This window comes from Ranitomeya variabilis, chromosome 2, assembly GCF_051348905.1.
Source record: "Ranitomeya variabilis isolate aRanVar5 chromosome 2, aRanVar5.hap1, whole genome shotgun sequence".
NCBI lineage: Eukaryota > Metazoa > Chordata > Amphibia > Anura > Dendrobatidae > Ranitomeya > Ranitomeya variabilis.
The window spans coordinates 605,812,840-605,834,681 of NC_135233.1; the positions used below are offsets into that span (position 1 = coordinate 605,812,840).

The 21,842-nt window shown below is 46.6% G+C and overlaps 2 protein-coding genes across 6 annotated transcripts in view; one reads left to right on the plus strand and one right to left on the minus strand.

The window, feature by feature from the left end:
• Nucleotides 1-13,001: 13,001 nt before the first annotated feature.
• On the minus strand, nt 13,002-16,560 carry RGS9BP (regulator of G protein signaling 9 binding protein). The gene has a single exon (XM_077288665.1). The coding sequence runs from the start codon at nt 16,191-16,193 to the stop codon at nt 15,480-15,482; it is 714 nt and encodes a 237-aa protein (XP_077144780.1). The 5' UTR covers nt 16,194-16,560; the 3' UTR covers nt 13,002-15,479.
• A 429-nt stretch (nt 16,561-16,989) lies between these two features.
• The window catches only part of ANKRD27 (ankyrin repeat domain 27), a 50,591-nt gene continuing 45,738 nt past the window's right edge, over nt 16,990-21,842 (plus strand). For all 5 annotated transcript variants that reach the window (XR_013221692.1, XM_077288677.1, XM_077288675.1 and 2 more), the window contains exon 1: nt 16,990-17,129. The gene's annotated coding sequence lies outside the window, so the exon portion shown is untranslated. The remainder of the gene's footprint in view (nt 17,130-21,842) is intronic.

A 21,842-nucleotide genomic window follows, 5' to 3' on the forward strand; every position in this document is an offset into this window, starting at 1 on the left:
CCTGTGTGATACTGTCTGCTGAGCCATGTATCTAATCCTATCCTGTGTGATACTGTCTGCTGAGCCGTGTATCTAATCCTATCCTGTGATACTGTCTGCTGAGCTGTGTATCTAATCCTATCCTGTGTGATACGGTCTGCTGAGCAGTGTATCTAATCTTATTCTGTGTGATACAGTCTGCTGAGCCGTGTATCTAATCCTATCCTGTGTGATATGGTCTGCTGAGCCGTGTATCTTAATTCTATTCTGTGTGATACGGTCTGCTGAGCCGTGTATCTAATCCTATCCTGTGTGATACTGTCTGCTGAGCCGTGTATCTAATCCTATCCTGTGTGATACTGTCAGCTGAGCCGTATATCTTATCCTATCTTGTGTGATACTGCTTGTCGAGCCGTGTATCTAATCCCCCCCTGTGTGATACTGTCTGCCAAGCCGTGTATCTAATCCCCTCCTGTGTGATACTGTCTGCCGAGCCGTGTATCTAATCCCCTCCTGCGTGATACTGTCTGCCGAGCCGTGTATCTAATCCTATCCTGTGTGATAGTCTGCTGAGCTGTGTATCTAATCCTATACTGTGTGATACGGTCTGCTGAGCCGTGTATCTAATCCTATCCTGTGTGATACGGTCTGCTGAGCCATGTATCTAATCCTATCCTCTGTGATACTGTCTGCTGAGCTGTGTATCTAATCTTATCCTGTGTGATACGGTCTGCTGAGCCGTGTATCTAATCTTATTCTGTGTGATACGGTCTGCTGAGCCATGTATCTAATCCTATTCTGTGTGATACGGTCTGCTGAGCCGTGTATCTAATCCTATCCTATGTGATACTGTCTGCTGATCAGTGTATCTAATCCTATCCTGTGTGATACTGTCAGCTGAGCCGTATATCTTATCCTATCTTGTGTGACACTGCTTGTCGAGCCGTGTATCTAATCCCCTCCTGTGTGATACTGTCTGCCAAGCCGTGTATCTAATCCCCTCCTGTGTGATACTGTCTGCCGAGCCGTGTATCTAATCCCCTCCTGTGTGATACTGTTGGCCGAGCCGTGTATCTAATCCCCTCCTGCGTGATACTGTCTGCCGAGCCGTGTATCTAATCCCCTCCTGTGTTATACTGTCGGCCGAGCCCCCGTATCTAAGCGGCTGACATGGAGGAATCTCGCCCAGCTCCGGCATTAGGAGAGCAGTGTAATCGCATTAGGGCAGAATCATCTCCGGAGCTGTAATCCGCTGACGTCTTATGTAACCACAATCTGTGAAGGTTACGGCGCTGGCGAGGGCGAGATGTGAACGATCACCGTAATGTGCCGCTGTCATCACCATGAGGGCGACCAGTGAACACAGGGGGCGCTGCAGACATAAGCCCCATTAACCCAAAATACTCATTATTTTTCCCCTTTCACCACGGATCCAGTTTTATCTCTTCGCCGATGGCAGCGGTCACATCTTTTTAGGGGAGGCCGTAACAAATATCCTTAGATCAGAATATACACTGTGTTCCAAATTATTATGCAAATTGGATTTAAGTGTCATAAAGATTTAATCGTTTTGTTTTTCAAATAAACTCGTGGATGTTATTGTCTCAGGGCTCAATGGATCACTGAAATCAATCTTAAATACATGTGATAATTAGTTTTCCAGGTGATTCTAATTAAAGGAAAACTACTTAAAAATGATGTTCCACATTATTAAGCAGGCCACAGGTTTCAAGCAATATGGGAAAGAAAAAGGATCTCTCTGCTGCTGAAAAGCATCAAATAGTGCAATGCCTTGGTGAAGGGATGAAAACATTAGAAATTTCACGAAAACTTAGGAGTGATCATCATACTGTGAAGAGATTTATGACTGAAACAGAGTTCATGCAGATAAAGGCTTATTGAGGAAGGTTTCTGCCAGACAAATTCATTGAATTAAGAGAGCAGCTGCCAAAATACCATTACAAAGCAGCAAAAAGTTATTTGAAGCTGCTGGTGCCTCTGGAGTCCCTCGAACCTCAAGGTGTAGGATCCTTCAAAGGCTTGCTGTGGTGCATAAACCCACAATTCGGCCACCCCTAAACAGTGATCACAAGCAGAAATGGTTGCAGTGGGCCCAGACATACATGAAGACTATTTTTCAAGCAGTCTTGTTTACTGATGAGTGTCGAGCAACGCCGGATGGTCCAGATGGACGGAGTAGTGGATGGTTGGTGGATGGCCACTATGTCCCAACAAGGCTGCGACGTCAGCAAGGAGGTTGAGGAGTCATGTTTTAGTCCAGAACAGCTGGTAGGGCCCTTTAGGGTATGTGTCCACGGTCAGTAAACGCTGCTTGTTTGACGCTGCGCAGAGCTGCAGCGTCAAACACGCAGCGTCCAGATGTTCCAGCATAGTGGAGGGGATTTTTTGAAATCCCGTGTCCACTATGCGTGGAAACCCGCACGCGGCGGCCCTGCGACTCCGGACATGCTGCGCGTCTTTTCAGATCGCAGCATGTCCGTACACCTTGCGGGGACGCAGCGTCCCTGCAAGGCATAACACAGGGCCCTATGGGAGGGTGCGATGATCCCGGATGTGTACAGTTAACACATCCGGCATATTCGCGTCCAAAAAGGGGGCAGGGCTTAGTGCCGAGCGGCTTCGCCGCTCCGGCGATACCGCCGGCCATCCTGACCGTGGACACGCAGCCTTAGGGTATGTGTCCACGTTCAGGATTGCTTCAGGCTTTGGTCAGGATTTTATGCAGGTAAAATCCTGACCAAAACTGCACCTGAGGTCACTGGCAGGTCACCTGCGGTGTGCCTGCGTGTTTTGCTCATTGTAGCAACATGCTGCGTTTTGAAAAAACGCACCGCATGTGCGTTTTCGCGGCAAAAACGCATGCGTTTTTTAACGCATAGTGGAGTCGGGATTTCATGAAATCCCCTCCACTATGCTGTAACATCTGGACGCTGCGTTTTTGACGCTGCGGAAAAACGCAGCGTCAAAAACGCAGCGTTTCCTGAACGTGGAAACATACCCTTAAGGTTCCTGAAGGTGTGAAAATGACCTCTGCAAAGTATATAGAGTTTCTGACTGACAACTTTCTTCCATGGTATAAAAAGCAGAAATGTGCCTTCAGGAGCAAAATCATCTTCATGCATGACAATGCACCATCTCATGCTGCAAAGAAAACCTCTGAGTCATTGGCTGATATGGGCATAAAAGGAGATAAACTCATGGTGTGGCCACCATCTTCCCCTGACCTCAACCCTATAGAGAACCTTTGGAGTATCATTAAGCAAAAGATCTATGAGGGTGGGAGGCAGTTCACATCAAAACAGCAGCTCTGGGAGGCTATTCTGACTTCATGCAAAGAAATACAAGCAGAAACTCTCCAAAAACTCACAAGTTCAATGGATGCAAGAATTGTGAGGGTGACATCAAAGAAGGGTCCTATGTTAACATGTAACTTGGCCTGTTAGGATGTTTGGGAGTTAAATAGCTTTTTTGTTCAGTGGATGTGACCTCCTAATGCTGCAAATTCCACAAATGAGCATTTCCAGTTCTTTAAAACATATCAAATGTTTAGAAATTCTACTGTGCCTAATAATTTGGAACAGTGCATTTTGAGTTTTTATTCATTTTGGAGATTATACTGTTATCATTGGGAGGTTTCTTCAATAAAATTCAATGTATACTCTAAAGGGTGATGACTTATTAGACTGATTGTCATTTGCACCGACCATTTAGGAAAATCAGAGAAAAATGTCATTTGCATAATAATTTGGAACATAGTGTATTCAGATCAACATTTAAAGAGAAAGTCCACCTTAAAGGGGTTGTCCAGTATTAGAAATACCTTGCTGCATTCATTCAGAAACACCGCCACCCCCCTGACCATGGCTTGCGTCTGGTATTGCAGCTTATCCCCAGTAAAGTCAACAGAGCTGAGCTGCGACGCATGCACAACCCATCGAAAATGAGAGCAGTCCATTATTTCTAATCCCGGACAACCCCTTTAACAGTCACCACTCATCTATCAGAGAGATACAAAGTAACAACGTCGGAACACAAATAGCAAGTGTCAGATTCCGAAGAGGAAATAGATCTTAAAAGGATTTTAGGGAAATAAATCTTTTTGGCCAACTTTTGGAGGGAATTTAAAAAAGTTTCAGCCAGTTTTCTGTCTGCAGACAAAAAAAAAAAAAAAGTGTCACATTATGGTGCACCCGATCTTTGAGCCATAATCTGTATCTTTTTGCATTTTGTTTATTGCATTCTTTATCTCTTTGGAAAGCGGGCAATGGGGTGAATGCCATAAATTAAAATCTGAGGCACCAAAGAACATACCTAGAGCAAGCTGGATATTAAAGGGGTTGTCCAGACTGTGCTATTGACCATTAGGATAGATCAGCAGGGGTTCGATATCTGGCGCCCCCCACGGATCAGCTCCAATACAGCACCTTGTAGTGGCTGTTTTTAGGTACTGCAGCTCAGCTCCTATTGAAGTTAACAGTAGCTGAAATGGCCACAACCCGGTGTATTCTGACTATATATATCCAGCCGATGGGCTTGACTCTTACAGATCATATATTGATGACCTTTTCTAAATATAAATTAATATCACAGCCCCTTTAAGGCTAGAGTATGAAACCTTAAAGGGGATGATGCCTTTTAATTGTGTGGGTCGTCTGATAGACTGGAACCCTTTTTTGCACATTAGATACCTAGCCTTGGGGTGACCTCTCTATATATAGGGAACTTTACTTTTGGGCAAGTGGCCACTTATCAGATAAATGTGAAAATCCATAATCTGGATGAATTTGGAAAGCAGCTGGAGGATGACCACAGATTGTCCTAGGGGTCACCCAGCACCGGTGACATCAACCAGGCGCAAAATCCCCTGTACACAGCGGCCGTCAACATAGATAGATGCGAGATGACGACTCTGGTGATGGCAGGTCTCCCGGACCACCATATGCCCTGTATAGAGTGTCCAGACCCCTTTGGCACCAGGCAGAGATTTCTGACTTTGGCTACCTGGCACCATATTCGGAGCATATGACCCTTTATATCAATGACGTTTGGGATTTTCAGTAACAGAAATCTCTGCAGTGTCAAAGGGGTGACGTCACTGTAGCACCCTTTCATTCTGGGAACTAAAGACCACTCACCAATGTCACTTTCAGACCCCCAGCGATCAGTAAATTATCGCCTATCCCTTCCCCAGATTGGGATACCCCCTTCATGGCAACCAATGGGATCCCGTTAATTCTGCAAATCCAGGTGCAGAACGACGCGATAATAAATGAACACTCTAGTGGTGGTAGGAAGACAGTGTCAGTAACTTTATTAGCACAGGCAGGGCGGTTTTCATTAACCGAAACACTTCTCCCCTTCCCCCCCCCAATAACCAAAACTGGGACCCCACACAGTGACTGAGTATCAGGCACACGTAATGGACACTGGTGAATTCCATGGATGCATACACAAATATACATAAGGCAAGGAAAATGTCAGACATGGTCGCCCCCCCAGATATACACTCACCGGCCACTTTATTAGGTACACCTGTCCAACTTCTTGTTAACACTTAATTTCTAATCAGCCAATCACATGGCGGCAACTCAGTGCATTTAGGCATGTAGACATGGTCAAGACAATCTCCTGCAGTTCAAACCGAGCATCAGTATGGGGAAGAAAGGTGATTTGAGCGCCTTTGAACGTGGCATGGTTGTTGGTGCCAGAAGGGCTGGTCTGAGTATTTCAGAAACTGCTGATCTACTGGGATTTTCACGCACAACCATCTCTAGGGTTTACAGAGAATGGTCCGAAAAAGAAAAAAAAATCCAGTGAGCGGCAGTTCTGTGGGCGGAAATGCCTTGTTGATGCCAGAGGTCAGAGGAGAATGGGCAGACTGGTTCGAGCTGATAGAAAGGCAACAGTGACTCAAATCGCCACCCGTTACAACCAAGGTAGGCCTAAGAGCATCTCTGAACGCACAGTGCGTCGAACTTTGAGGCAGATGGGCTACAGCAGCAGAAGACCACACCGGGTACCACTCCTTTCAGCTAAGAACAGGAAACTGAGGCTACAATTTGTACAAGCTCATCGAAATTGGACAGTAGAAGATTGGAAAAACGTTGCTTGGTCTGATGAGTCTCGATTTCTGCTGCGACATTCGGATGGTAGGGTCAGAATTTGGCGTAAACAACATGAAAGCATGGATTCATCCTGCCTTGTATGGAGCATCTTTGGGATGTGCAGCCGACAAATCTGCGGCAACTGTGTGATGCCATCATGTCAATATGGACCAAAATCTCTGAGGAATGCTTCCAGCACCTTGTTGAATCTATGCCACGAAGAATTGAGGCAGTTCTGAAGGCAAAAGGGGGTCCAACCCGTTACTAGCATGGTGTACCTAATAAAGTGGCCGGTGAGTGTATATATACTCTGCCATCAATCCAGGGGCTACGTAATATTCATGGACGCCAGCCACGGATGTTAGATCCCCTTGGCCATGACACTTGCTGCTATGCTCTTCTGCAGTAACCTTTAAATTGGGGGTTGTGAATTGTTGCGGAACTACAACTCCGAGCATGCCCTGACAGCCTGCTGGGAGTTGTAGTTTTGCAAAGGCGATAAAGCTTCGACTTGGGGACCATAGGTCTGCTATATAATTTAGGGTGAGCAGAGCCGCTCTGTGTGTTACCCAAGGTTAGAATCACATTTTAATCTATTTCCTACAGAACTAATTCATTAGTCAATTTCTGTAAATACTAAACAAAAAATAAACTATATAAATCGGTGAATAAATAAATTATATATAAAGGAAGTCGGAGGATTGAAATATAAATTTTAGTTCTCAGCAGGAAAAAAAAAAGAAAATATCAAGACGGGAGAGCACAAAAAAAATGAATTGGTTTCTACCTGGAGAAAAATTCAGAATTTTTTCAACTTAAAGGGAACCTGTCACCCCGTTTTTTGAAGATGAGCTAAAAATAGCGTTAAATAGGGGCAGAGCTGGGCGTTACATTAGTGTCTTTGTGTGCCTTTATTACCCACCTATGCTGCCGAAATACCTTTGTAAAGTCGCCATTTTCTGCTGTCACTCACGCTGGTCTGGTCCTATGGGCGTGGTGACAGCGCTGTTTCTCCCCCAGAATCCTGCTCATCATTACGTTGGTGGCGTAGTGGTGTGCGCATGTCCAAAGCGAAGATCCACTGCCCAGGAGATTCAAAACAGCGCGGTCTTCGCTATTCGCCGTTTACCGGTGGGCGCGGCCATCTTTCCTGTGACCGCGCGTGCGCAGATGGAGCGCTCCTCTGCCCGGGGCTTCAGGAAAATGGCCGCCGCGATCTCCATCTGCGCATGCGCTGAATCCTGCGGCCATTTTCCTGAAGCCCCGGGCAGCAGAGCGCTCCATCTGCGCACGCGCGGCCACAGGAAAGATGGCCGCACCCACCGGTAAACGGCGAATAGCGAAGACCGCGCTGTTTTGAATCTCCTGGGCAGTGGATCTTCGCTTTGGACATGCGCACACCACTACGCCACCAACGTAATGATGAGCAGGATTCTGGGGGAGAAACAGCGCTGTCACCACGCCCATAGGACCAGACCAGCGTGAGTGACAGCAGAAAACGGCGACTTTACAAAGGTATTTCGGCAGCTTAGGTAGGTTATAAAGGCACACAAAGACACTAATGTAACGCCCAGCTCTGCCCCTATTTAACGCTATTTTTAGCTCATCTTCAAAAAACGGGGTGACAGGTTCCCTTTAAAAAATAAGTGACATGCAGTACCACAATATGACCTACAGGTGGCAATCTTTCAAATGAGAGATCATTAGTACCATTGTGCCATCTAGCCTAATCAAAACCCAAAACTTGACTTTTTTTTTTTTGCCTGTTGATATTTTAGGGTACGTTCACACAGGACTTTTTTGCTGCTTTTTTTTATGCTAATTTTCAGCTGCTTTTTACAGTACCAGTAAACCCTATGAGATTTCAGAAATCTCATGCACACACGTTGGTTTTTTGTTTGATCAGTATTTTCTGCTTTGCTGCTTTTTTTGGACATAGGGCATGTCACTTCTTTCAGCGTTTTTGCTGCGTTTTTGCAGCGTTTTTTCACCCATTGACTTGAATGGGTGATGAAAAAACGCTGCAAAAACGCATGTAGCATTATTTGCTGCGTTTTTTGTGCAGAAAATCATGGCCAGCAGGAAGGGATCTCACAGCCAAGAGCTTAGGGGTGTGGTTAGTGAGGTGTGAAGAGCCATTGTGAGGTGTGAAGAGCCATTGTGAGGTGTCCTGTTTGTGATCTATTGTGAGGGAGTTCCTGGTAGTAAGGTGTGAAGAGCCATTGTGAGGTGTGAAGAGCCATTGTGAGGTGTCCTAGCAGCTGAAAATTGGCATAAAAAAAGCAGCAAAAATCTGCAGCAAAAAAGTCCTGTGTGAACGTACCCAAAAAACGCACCAAATACGCACCAAAATAACGCACCTAAATTAGCATTAAAAAAAAGCAGCAAAAAAAAGCAGCAAAAAAGTCCTGTGTGAACGTACCCTTAAAGTGACTTAAAAGGGTTCTTTAAAGGGGTGCTTCGCTTCTGACAATCTCAATTACAGTCTATGGGAAATACCTGGCTTGCATGGAAATAGGGCCAAGAGGGCATTTGGCACAAACGAGACATGTGAATGGAAGAAAAGACCACCTAAATTGGTTAGGCAGAGTAACGGCACATCCACTAGGACAAATATATACTACAGACCCTACCCTACAGAATACATGATAATGCCGCAGATTACGCTTTTGTTGTTCCGCGTGGTCAGGTGCATTTGTGATCAACCTTGTATCATCTTATTACTATTACGTGACCTTAAAGGGATTGTGTCGGCACGTTCTTACATATGGCAGTAGTGGTACGGTTGTGCAGGTTCTTGTTCACAAATAAAAATGATACCTATCTTGAAGAGATCCGATGTGCCAGTCATGAGAACTCACAATTAGAAGCCATATGCAAATCAGGCTGGAAGTGCACTGGGGACAGTTCTAGTGCATCGACACGCCCCCAGTGCACGTCCCTCAAGATTTCTCATGACTGGTACATCAGATCTCTATAAAAAGGTGTCATTTTTATTGGGGTGCAAGCACACCTACCCAGACGTACCAATATGTAAAAATGTGCTGACTGGTTCATTTTAAGGGCTAAATTTAAGTGCAATGTGTAGGTAACTGGAGCTGACGCAACCAGTAGACTGCTGATTTTGCCACTTTCCTGATTATTGTAGCATTATGTAAAAGCTATTTTACGCTTGGTAGACGTAAGTTCAGTAGAGGAAGGGGAGCAGCCTCCATGATGTCTGCACGCCCTTGTTGGATATATGGACAGGGCTTGTTTGGATTCCAATTCCTTTAGGTGATTTTATGTAAGTAAGGCCGGCGTCACACTGGCGAGTTTTACGGATGTAAGAGCGCAGAAACTACGTCCGTAAAACTCGCATAACATACGGCACAATTATTCTCAATGGGGCTGCTCCTATTAGCCGTATATTACGGTTCAGTATTATACGGCTTTCTACGGCCGTACAAAATCGCAGCATGCTGCGTTTGTCAGCGTACTGCGCAAAAAAATCGCCAATGAAAGTCTATGGGGGCGAGAAAAATACGGATTCCACACGGACCAGCAGTGTGACTTGCGAGAAATACGCAGCGCTGTTAGTGAAAAGTCGGTAATTCAATTGCCGGCTTTTCATTTCTCCTGCACAAACCCGACAGGATATGAGACATGGTTTACATATAGTAAACCATCTCATATCCCCCTTTTTTTTGCATATTCCACACTACTAATGTTAGTAGTGTGTATGTGCAAAATTTCAGCGCTGTAGCTGCTAAAATAAAGGGTTAAATGGCGGAAATAATTGGCGTGGGCTCCCGCGCAATTTTCTCCGCCAGAATGGTAAAGCCAGTGACTGAGGGCAGATATTAATAGCCAGGAGAGGGTCCATGGTTATTGGCCCCCCCGTGGCTAAAAACATCTGCCCCCAGCCACCCCAGAAAAGGCACATCTGGAAGATGCGCCTATTCTGGCACTTGGCCACTCTCTTCCCACTCCCTGTAGCCGTGGGATATGGGGTAATGAAGGGTTAATGCCACCTTGCTATTGGAAGGTGACATTAAGCCAGATTAATGATGGAGAGGTGTCAATTATGACACCTATCCATTATTAATCCAATTGTAGGAAAGGGTTAAAAAACACACACACACATGATTGAAAAGTATTTTAATGAAATAAACACAGCGGTTGTTGTAATAATTTATTGTTCTCTCAAATCCATTTGCAGTCCCTCGCTTGGCAACATAATAAACGCACAAGATACATACCTTCTGCTGTCAGATCAGGTCCCACGATGTAATCCATCTGAAGGGGTTAACTAATATTACAAGCAGGAGCCCTGCAAATGCAGCTGTGCTCCGTGCTTGTAATTCCCCTGCGAATGAATGAAATGTAGGTCATTGACCTACATTTCATTCATTCGCGGTGATGCGCCCCCTGGTGGATGTCCTCATATGACCTGGAGCGTGGGAAAAAGTTCCCAGGCTGCAGTTCATGAGAACATCCACCAGAGGGCGCATCACCGCGAATGAATGAAATGTAGGTCAATGACCTACATTTCATTCATTCGCAGGGGAATTACAAGCACGGAGCACAGCTGCATTATAGCAGGGCTCCTGCTTGTAATATTAGTTAACCCCTTCAGATGGATTACATCGTGGGACCTGATCTGACAGCAGAAGGTATGTATCTTGTGCGTTTATTATGTTGCCAAGCGAGGGACTGCAAATGGATTTGAGAGAACAATAAATTATTACAACAACCGCTGTGTTTATTTCATTAAAATACTTTTCAATCATGTGTGTGTGTGTTTTTTAACCCTTTCCTACAATTGGATTAATAATGGATAGGTGTCATAATTGACGCCTCTCCATCATTAATCTGGCTTAATGTCACCTTCCAATAGCAAGGTGGCATTAACCCTTCATTACCCCATATCCCACCGCTACAGGGAGTGGGAAGAGAGTGGCCAAGTGCCAGAATAGGCGCATCTTCCAGATGTGCCTTTTCTGGGGTGGCTGGGGGCAGATGTTTGTAGCCACGGGGGGGGCCAATAACCATGGACCCTCTCCTGGCTATTAATATCTGCCCTCAGTCACTGGCTTTACCATTCTGGCGGAGAAAATTGCGCGGGAGCCCACGCCAATTTTTTCCGCCATTTAACCCTTTATTTTAGCAGCTACAGCGCTGAAATTTTGCACATGCACACTACTAACATTAGTAGTGTGGAATATGCAAAAAAAAAGGGGATATGAGATGGTTTACTATATGTAAACCATGTCTCATATCATGTCGGGTTTGTGCAGGAGAAATGAGAAGCCGGCAATTGAATTACCGGCTGTTCACAGATATCGCGCTGAATGAAATCTAAATACAGAATATATATATATATGTGTCTCAATGATATATATATATATATATATATATATATACTGTATATATGTTTTAATGAACATTTGAGCACATAAATCCATTAGATGTCGGTTTTGCAAGCCTGCGCAAAAATCTCGCAGTACGGATGCCATACGGATTACATACGGAGGATGCCATGCGCAAAATACGCTGACACACCCTGACTACGGATCACTATTTTGGGAACATTTCACCGTATTTCGGCCGTAAAATACGTGGCGTATTGTCTTACGCCGAGTGTGACGCCGGCCTAATACTTTTGAATTTTACTGCTTTCTACAATTTATAGCCACATTTGAGATATATTAACACTTTTTTTCTCTTGTTTACAGCTCGTTGCCTTGGAGACAGACCACCGCTGCTAGACAGGAGAACATGTGCAGGCTCTTTTCTACTGAGCTTGCAAGCATTGCTTTAAAGGTGGCCAGGATCGCTGGAGCGTGCCGTCACCTCTTCGTCACGGTCAGCTTCAGGGCAGTGCTTAAAACCTAGACTGCAGTGGTGGTCGGTCTCCAGGGCAATTAGTCATGTGACTATAAATTATATTAACACCACCCTCCCCGCTCCCAAGGTCTTTACATGGAACTGATGACAGCTTGTCCCTGCCAGGGCATTCTGGGAGTTGTGGTCTTACAGCAGTTAGTGGTGGCTAACGCTTGTATTTGCTGCCTATGAAAGTTTCCCAACAAAGTGCATTTATTACTTATCCACAGAATACATCACACATGTCTGCTCTTCAGGGGCCCCACAGCTGAAACCCCCTCACAGTTCACATCAATGGGGGTCTTTGGTGCCCCTAGTCTTTCTTACATCACCACAATTAAGCATGTCTGACACTCCATTTAATGTCTAGGGGGCACACAGGAATAGATAATGCTCACTCCAAGTCATGAGTGGGGTCCCAAGCGATCAGACATTTATCTCCTATACCGGAGAAGACCATTTTAATGTCGTCACCTAAAAGCTTCCATAACTGTAAGGGTATGTGTCCACGTTCAGGTTTGCTTCAGGCTTTGGTCAGGATTTTATGCAAGTAAAATCCTGACCAAAACTGCACCTGAGGTCACTGGCAGGTCACCTGCGGTGTTCCTGCGTGTTTTGCTCATAGTAGCAACATGCTGCGTTTTCACGGCAAAAACGCATGCGTTTTTTTTAACGCATAGTGGAGTCGGGATTTCATGAAATCCCCTCCACTATGCTGTAACATCTGGACGCTGCGGAAAAACGCAGCGTTTCCTGAACGTGGAAACATACCTAAGAGTTTGGGTCCTTCATTAGATAAAACCCAATGGAAATTGAATATTAGTGGCTCCCAAAACAAAAGCAGACTCGCTGTAAGGGCTCATTTCCACATGCGAGGCACACGTCCGTATCTCGCATGTGGAAACCAAGCTCTGGCGCCGGCACTTTGGAGCGGAGCGTGCAGCTCCATGTGTTCCTATGCGGCCGCACGCTCTGCTCTGGAGTGCCGGCTCCAGAGCTTGGTTTCCACATGTGAGATAAGGACGTGTGCCTCGCATGTGGAAATGAGCCCTAAGGGGCCGGCTACTGCCAACCCTTCACAAGGCCTTCTGGAATAACAATTTATCCTCTACATGATAACTACAGCCATTTATACAATAGGCACAAGATGGCAGAAGCACACAGGGCCCTCTTTAGTCTCAGAAAGACCTTACTCACATAGCAACCAGACACGAGGCCCAGCTCACATAGCAACCAGACAAGAGGCCCAGCTCACATAGCAACCAGACACGAGGCCCTGCGCACATAGCAACCAGACACGAGGCCCTGCTCACATAGCAACCAGACACGAGGCCCTGCGCACATAGCAACCAGACACGAGGCCCTGCTCACATAGCAACCAGACACGAGGCCCTGCTCACATAGCAACCAGACACGAGGCCCTGCTCACATAGCAACCAGACACGAGGCCCGGCGCACATAGCAACCAGACACGAGGCCCGGCGCACATAGCAACCAGACACGAGGCCCTGCTCACATAGCAACCAGACACGAGGCCCGGCTCACATAGCAACCAGACACGAGGCCCGGCTCACATAGCAACCAGACACGAGGCCCGGCTCACATAGCAACCAGAAACGAGGCCCGGCTCACATAGCAACCAGACACGAGGCCCGGCTCACATAGCAACCGGACACGAGGCCCTGGTCACATAGCAACCAGACACGAGGCCCTGGTCACATAGCAACCAGACACGAGGCCCGGCTCACATAGCAACCAGACACGAGGCCCGGCTCACATACACGGACAGTCCATGGATCTCCCAACCCAAACTTGACAGCAAATTGGCATATATGAAGCTGCAGAGTTCAGGAAACCCGTAGTTACTGACCAAGTTTCATGGCTGTCTGTAAGAACTCTAAAAAAAAGTTTCAATTTGTCTATCATGTATACATTTTTAATGAATTTGTGAGTTAGCAAAGGATTACTAATTTAGATGCCCCCTGTGCACCTCCTCAATAAAATTAGTGCCGAAACCTGGGAGAGGGTAATGTCTATTAAGCAATTGAAAACAGTTGTAAAAAAAAAAGAAAAAAGGGACACTTTAAAAAAAATATAATAAAAGGTATAAAGTGAGTGACGTATTACATATATTCAATGTTTATGTTGAAATATGGGCGTATACAGCTCGACAAGCGGTATGCATTTGCATACGTTCGAACATACGCCTGCAGATGAATGAATGTGAACCCAGCCTAAGAGGCAAGTAAGCCTCATGGTAGCACATCAAACCCCCACAACCCTCAAAATCATAATTTGGGGACCATATTTTTGACACACAGTATATTAGAAAGTGAGAAAACTAATTGTGCTCGGTTCGTGAACCCCAGTTTCTAAATCTGAATAACTTGCAACACATTTACAAAATAGCAGCGTATGTTAGATTTACTTACAGTCACAACAAATGATGAAAGTTCTGTACATGGAAGCATCAGACGGGAAATCACGTACCGATAAATGTGTTCTATGTAGTCACATCAGTCGGAGGTGGGAACATCAATATTTAAAAGGGTGTTCAACTCACTTCTATAGAAATATATTTTGACATATTACAACGTGGTAACTGAACAAATATTTTAGATGGGGAACAGGAATAGCTCTTTATTTTTTGTGGTTTGCTATACTATTACTGTATTTTCTATATACAATTAAAGCACAGGAGTGGTGAGGATGCAGAAAACGCTATTACTATCCGTTAGGGCGGAAAATAATGGAATATTTTCCATGTCGCTTACAATGCCCTGTGTAGTGTGGAGTATTGCAATTATTCAGCACTTACACAATATCTCTGGGAAGCCATCCCATTCTTATATAACAAGCCCCGCAGGCTTCTCCTAGATCTGTGCCGTGCTTGTGTTAGATGGAAGACTGTTAGTTCCAAGGTTATTGTAAGGTCCCGACTCGTTAATCATGAGAAAATAGTCATCCGCAGTAAATACAATGCACGGCTGGGAACTAGGTATTGCCCCAACAACACAGCATGTATGAAGATGGGCTCAGACCCTTTAGCTGCCTGTTGGGGGGGTCAGTATACGCCTTGCAATGAAATGGTTAACATTGTGGTTTTAAGGATTTTAGTGGTGCTAGTGCAAACGGAAAGATGATAACAAATCTACTGATCAAGCAATCTTCCAAACCTAAAAAGTCACGCACGAGCGTAACTTAAAAAAAATTAAAAATAAAATGTAGGAAAGGGTTAATATTTGCCGAAAGCAAAAGAAATGGGAAAAGGAACTGGGATCCTCCCGTGGAGATGTGCAGTTGGCAGATGGGATGATAAATCTGGATTAAAAGGTCGGATCCATCAGCAGTAGGTTCCAGAATATGTGAAAGCACAAAATGCAATAATGTTACCCAATGAGTGGCGGTTCTGCCGGGTGCCGGGGTCCGTGACCCTTGTCAGGGTAAATCGTAATATTTTTGGCTAAATGCAAAATAAATAAAAATCCATGGCGATATCATCTGGGCTCATGAAAGTTTGACCACACAGACGGCCAGTACGATGGCAATAATTAGGACGGCACTAAAGACCACCCCGGCCAAAAGTTTACTCAAATCACAAATGGCCTTGTGCTCGTCTGTAGATATGGTGCCAGGAGACAATGCCCCGCCGCTGGTTGTACACCGGAGTTCCGCTCCAGGGTTCTGCTTGGCTTCCACTGTCCACTGAGGAACCCCAACTTTCATTTCCATCTCGAGCATCATCTCATCCACCAATCGGATCTCGTTCTCCAGGTCCTTGAGGTCCATGACGTCTATGTTGTGCTCCCCATCATATTTCATGTTCTGGATGCTCATGGCTCTGGCGGCCACCCCTGAGGTGCCACCACTCATGCCCGACTGTATGAGGTGCTTTTTGGGGATGTTTAACGGGAACTCATGTCCAAGTTCCAGAGCTCTTCTCATGTCCGTCTCTAGGAGGTCCATGCAAGTGGAAAAGATGACCCATAGCCTCTCGAACTCAGCCTTGTCCTCTTTGCTAAGACTGGTGTCTTTGAGGGTGCTGGTCAGATTGTTCCTATTGGCCACCGCCAACTCCTGGGCTTTCTGCCGAGTCTTCTTCAGCTCTTCCCGTAGATTTTGGGAGTCGGAGGTACCACCGATGGTGAGGACCAGATGTCTGTAGCATGATGTCACCCTATTCAGAGCATCCAGTAACGCCTTGCCCTCCTCCTTCAACATCTCAACCTTGTAATCCCAAACGATGTGGAAACCGGAGGACCCTTAAACACGGCTGAGGGGATGGGACCCCGTCCAGAGGATATTTATGGGAATGTCCTGGAAGTTCTGCATCTTTTGGCAATGGAAGGACACAAAGGTCTGTCTGCAGAGCAGCCAATATTCTTCTGCAGGTCTTTGGTTCTACAAAAATCTCCAGATGCAAATTTCCAAATCTCAATAATCTCATTTTAAATAGGGTGTAATCTACGACCGCGTCCAGCATCCATCCCAGAGATCTTCATTCTTGCAGCCTCCTGGAGCTGCCTATACAGCCTGCTCTCAGCTCTGCACAGCCTGGAATAGTCACCACCTGCAGGAGTCACGTGAGGACAACACTCACCAGGGAGGAGGGAGCATGTGGTCTCAGGCTAACTATGCAGCCGCCATCTTTGTTGTGGGCAAAATGGTTTACTGTCAACTTTTCACTCGAAGAATGTATACAAATGCATAACCTTTTCTAACACGCTACCTTAGTGGTGATTCAATCATTACTCTCCTACTCTCATATTGTGCAATTGGCTACTTAAATAATACTTTTCTCATGTCTGACTTTGTGCATTATAAATACCCTTATCATCATAAATCCATGGGAAATTACTTCATTTTAACCTATTTTACTGCAAAGTAAAAGGTTTCCTTTTTCCAAGATCAAAGATGGCCTCCGGCACTTGCGTGTCAGTGACGTCACCGCGTTAACGCCCTCGAACGGCTCAGCGTTTTGACAGAACCGCCTCTGTCGCATTTTGATTGGATGAGAGGAGTGTCAGTTAAGTTGAGACGCGTAGTGATTGGTTGTCGTCAGTGTTGTCCTCTCTGCTCTGTGCTGTGCGCCTGGGACCCGGGGTAGAGGAGAGCGTCTCCTACAGAGGAGCGGCCGCCGGGATGTGTTCGTGCTTAGTGAGTACAGGAACTTTCATTCTCTACATAAAGGGTGTTGTAATTTTCTAGTCTGCTTGTGACCTGGTGACTTTAAGGGTCATGTGACAGGGAGCAAAAATTAAAGGGGTCCCAGTGCGAGAGGCTCTCCCGAGGGTGAGGTTAAGGGTTCTGTTGCTTATTAGCACTACAACTCCCAGCATGCATAGACATTTAGTTCTCTGGTCCTGCTATGAGTTGTAGTTGTGCTTCTCCCATAGAAGTGAGTGGAAAGCGCCTCACAAGTCTGGGTGCGAATACCCCTTTAATTTTTCTTAACCCCATCACAGCAGGAGCTAGCCGCAATCCCGGCGGCTACTGAAGAGTGACCCAGAGCCCAAAACTTAACAAATCAGCTGATAGAAAAGTGTCACAGCGCCCCACATTGTAAAGTGGTCATAAGTGGTACTGCAAGCTGTGTCCTGTAGAAGTGAATGGGAGGGAGCCTGCAATGCCATCAGTGGCCACTACACCATCTACAGATGTGACCCCTTGTATTAGAAGATCTCTGGGGTCTTTCTCTGTATAAGAATTGGTCAACAGCTTTAACACCCTTTACATTAGGCCACCTAACACTAGATATAATGGCGCTAATTTTCAGGAGTGTGCAGGCACAGTGTGGCACCATCTACTGTAGAGTGCTGCCATACTGTGCCCCTTTATTTCCTCGCGCCGTGCAGTAGATAGGGCTGTACTGTGCCCCATTTATTACCCCGCGCCGTACAGTAGATGGGGCCATACTGTGCCCATTATTACCCCGCGCCGTACAGTTGATGGGGCCGTGCTGTGCCCCGTTATTACCCCGCTCCGTGCGGTAGATGGGGCCGTACTGTGCCCTTTTATTACCCCGCACTTTACAATGGATGGGGCCGTACTGTGCCCCGTTATTACTTATTAACCCGTGCCATGCAGTGGATGAGGCCATGCTGTGCCCCGTTATTACCCCGCACTGTACAGTAGATGGGGCCGTGCTGTGCCTCGTTATTACCCCTCACTGTACAATACATGGGGCCGTGCTGTGCCCCGTTATTACCCCGCACTGTACAGTAGATGGGGCCGTACTGTGCCCCGTTATTACCCCGCACTGTACAGTAGATGGGGCCGTACTGTGCCTCGTTATTACCCCGCACTGTACAGTAGATGGGGCCGTGCTGTGCCCCGTTATTACCCCGCACTGTACAGTAGATGGGGCCGTACTGTGCCCCGTTATTACCCCGCACTGTACATTGGATGGGGCCGTACTGTGCCCCATTATTACCCCGTGCCATGCAGTGGATGGGGCCATGCTGTGCCCCGTTATTACCCCGCACTGTACAGTAGATGGGGCTGTGCCCCGTTATTACCCCGCACTGTACAGTAGATGGGGCTGTGCCCCGTTATTACCCCGCACTGTACAGTAGATGGGGCCGTGCTGTGCCTCGTTATTACCCCTCACTGTACAATACATGGGGCCGTGCTGTGCCCCGTTATTACCCCGCACTGTACAGTAGATGGGGCCGTGCTGTGCCTCGTTATTACCCCGCACTGTACAGTAGATGGGGCCGTACTGTGCCCCGTTATTACCCCGCACTGTACAGTAGATGGGGCCGTACTGTGCCCCGTTATTACCCCTTGCCATACAATAGATGGGGCCGTACTGTGCCCCGTTATTACCCCGCACTGTACATTGGATGGGGCCGTACTGTGCCCCATTATTACCCCGTGCCATGCAGTGGATGGGGCCATGCTGTGCCCCGTTATTACCCCGCACTGTACAGTAGATGGGGCTGTGCCCCGTTATTACCCCGCACTGTACAGTAGATGGGGCTGTGCCCCGTTATTACCCCGCACTGTACAGTAGATGGGGCCGTGCTGTGCCCCGTTATTACCCCTCGCCGTACAATAGATGGGGCCGTACTGTGCCCCGTTATTACCCCTTACCATACAATAGATGGGGCCGTGCTGTGCCCTGTTATTACCCCACACTGTAGAATAAATGGGCCGTGCTGTGCCCCGTTATTACCCCTCGCCGTACAGTAGATGGGACAGTACTGTGCCCCGTTAATACCCCTCGCTGTACATTGGATGGGACAGCACTGTGCCCCGTTATTATCCTGCACTGTACAGTAGATGGGGCCGTGCTGTGCACCGTTATTACCCCTCGCCGTACAGTAGATGGGACAGTACTGTGCCCTGTTATTATCCCGCACTGTACAGTAGATGGGGCCGTGCTGTGCCCCGTTATTACCCCTTGCCGTACAGAAGATGGGACAGTACTGTGCCCCGTTATTACCCCCCGCCGTACAGTAGATGGGGCTGTACTTGCCCCGTTATCACCACACACTGTAGAATAGATGGGGCCATGCTGTGCCCCTTTATTACCCCTCGCTGTACAGTAGATGGGGCCGTGCTGTGCCCCGTTATTACCTCTCGCCGTATAGTAGATGGGGCCGTGCTGTGCCCCGTTATTACCCCTTGCCATACAATAGATGGGGCCGTGCTGTGCCCCATTATTATTATGCAGTGTTATATACATAGAGCAATGTAGCACCCATATTAATAGCGTCCCTTGGACGCCTCCTGTAATTTCCCATGTGTCGGTCTACACTGCGGTTCTGGAATTCTGTTCCTAAATAATGATGCTCGGGGCCAAAAAGAAATGTAATGGCATCGGTCTGCGGCCTCCTGGCTCCTCCTCATGACACAGTTTCGTCTTGTAGTTCTCCATTTTTATTTTTTTTCTTTGCCCTCTTTTCACTCTTCTATTTTTGACTGGAGGCGTAAAATATTTAGATACTTTTGTGAAAGTCTTTTCTTTTTTTCTCTCTGTCAAATGGGTCAGTGCCGCCGAGGTGTGGGGGATTCTGGGAGTTCAGGGGGTGTAAATAATTTATCCTTTATTTCTGTCGTGCCAAGGGAAGCGCCGATGAAGTGCAGCCGTTAATGGGTCCGCCTGCAAATTACTTGTATCCCGACACGGATACATGGATCAGTGTCTGTGCCACAGGTCGGGGCGCGAGTAAGCGTGCCTGCTAATTCCAGTGTTAATGAATCCTCCTCTAGAAGATCTCTGCTTGTTGTCAGTGAATGAAACCTTTTGTTTGTGGCAGGGAACGTTTCTCCCCAATTGTCAGCGTCTGTTACATTTGTATCTACACTGAGTTCCAAATTATTATGCAAATAATATTTCCTCATATTTTCTCTAAATTACCTATCTGAATTGCAGTCATTGTTATTTTCCAGTCATCTACTATTCTAGTATAATTGCAATGTTTTGGAACAAACTGCCTATGAAAACAGTATCTTTAAAAAAAAAAAATAAACACTCAAAATGCATGTTCCAAATTATTATGCACAGCAGAGTTTTCAACCTTTTTTTTTTATTTTTTTTATTTTGAACAAAAAAAATGGTCAATTGTGAAGTTATAAGCATTATCAGCTTATTACAAAATGAAATCAAACAGTTTTCAAGTGAAAACTTTATTCTAGGTGATGTTACATTTGCACATAGGACCAGGGGCGGACACAGACAGCTTGGGGCCCCCGTGCAGAAAATGTGTCTGGGCCCCCCTCATTTAAGGCGACAAAGATATATATGTACACACACACACACACACACACACACACACACACACACACACACACACACACACACACACACACACACACACACACACACACACACTGTGCTATACATAAGGCCTCTTTCACACGTCAGTGTCTCCGGTACGTGTAGTGACAGTTTTCTCACGTACCGGAGACACTGACACACGTAGACCCATTCAAATGAATGGGTCTATGCACATGTCTCCGTGTGTCCGTGTGCAAAACACAGAGACATGTCCGTGTTTCTCCAGCAGCACGTACAGCAATTCGTCCTGCACACGTGCACACGGAGAACAGTGTGCACTCTCCTCCGTGTGCACGTACCGCCGGCAGGAGAGATAGCGCTACAGTAAGCGCTGTCCCCCCTGTGTGGTGCTGAAGGCGGCATTCATCTCTTCTCCCCCGCGGGAGAGAAGAGATGAATGATCAATTTTTTTGGGTTTTTTTGTTAAAAATAAAGTTGCTGGGACCTCCCGCCTCCCATCCCCAGTGCGCCGCCCGGCCCCTTGCAGAAGGCAGAAGAAATACTCACCCGGCTCCCGCGATGTCTCCTCTCTCCTCTCAGCGCTGGCCCCTTCTCCTGTGTGAGCGGTCACGTGCGACCGCTCATTACAGTGAGGAATATGCGCATATATTCCTCTTGAACCATGGCAGGAAGTGTTGTTTTAGAAACTCCTCATAGATTATGGAGTTCATCTTTACCCCTTCAGGGATCATAAAGGGGCCGACGATCTCTCTCCCCATGATTCCAGCACAAAACATTACTCCACCTCCTCCTTGTTGGCGCCTTAGCCGTGTTTTCATGGGGTGTCCATCAACCAGCCATCCTCCACTCCATCCATCTGGACCATCGAGCGTTGCACGGCACTCATCGGTGAACAAAACAGTTTGGAAGTCAGTCTTCATGTATCGTTTGGCCCACTGGAGCCGTTTCTGCTTGTGTGCAGTGGATAGAGGTGGTCGACAGGATGGCTTACGCACAGCTGCAAACCTCTGAAGGACCCTGCATCTTGTTGTTCTGGGGACGTTGGAGGCACCAGCAGCTTCAAAAACTTGTCTGCTGCTATGACAAGGCATTTTTGCAGCTGCTCTTTTAACCTTACGCAATTG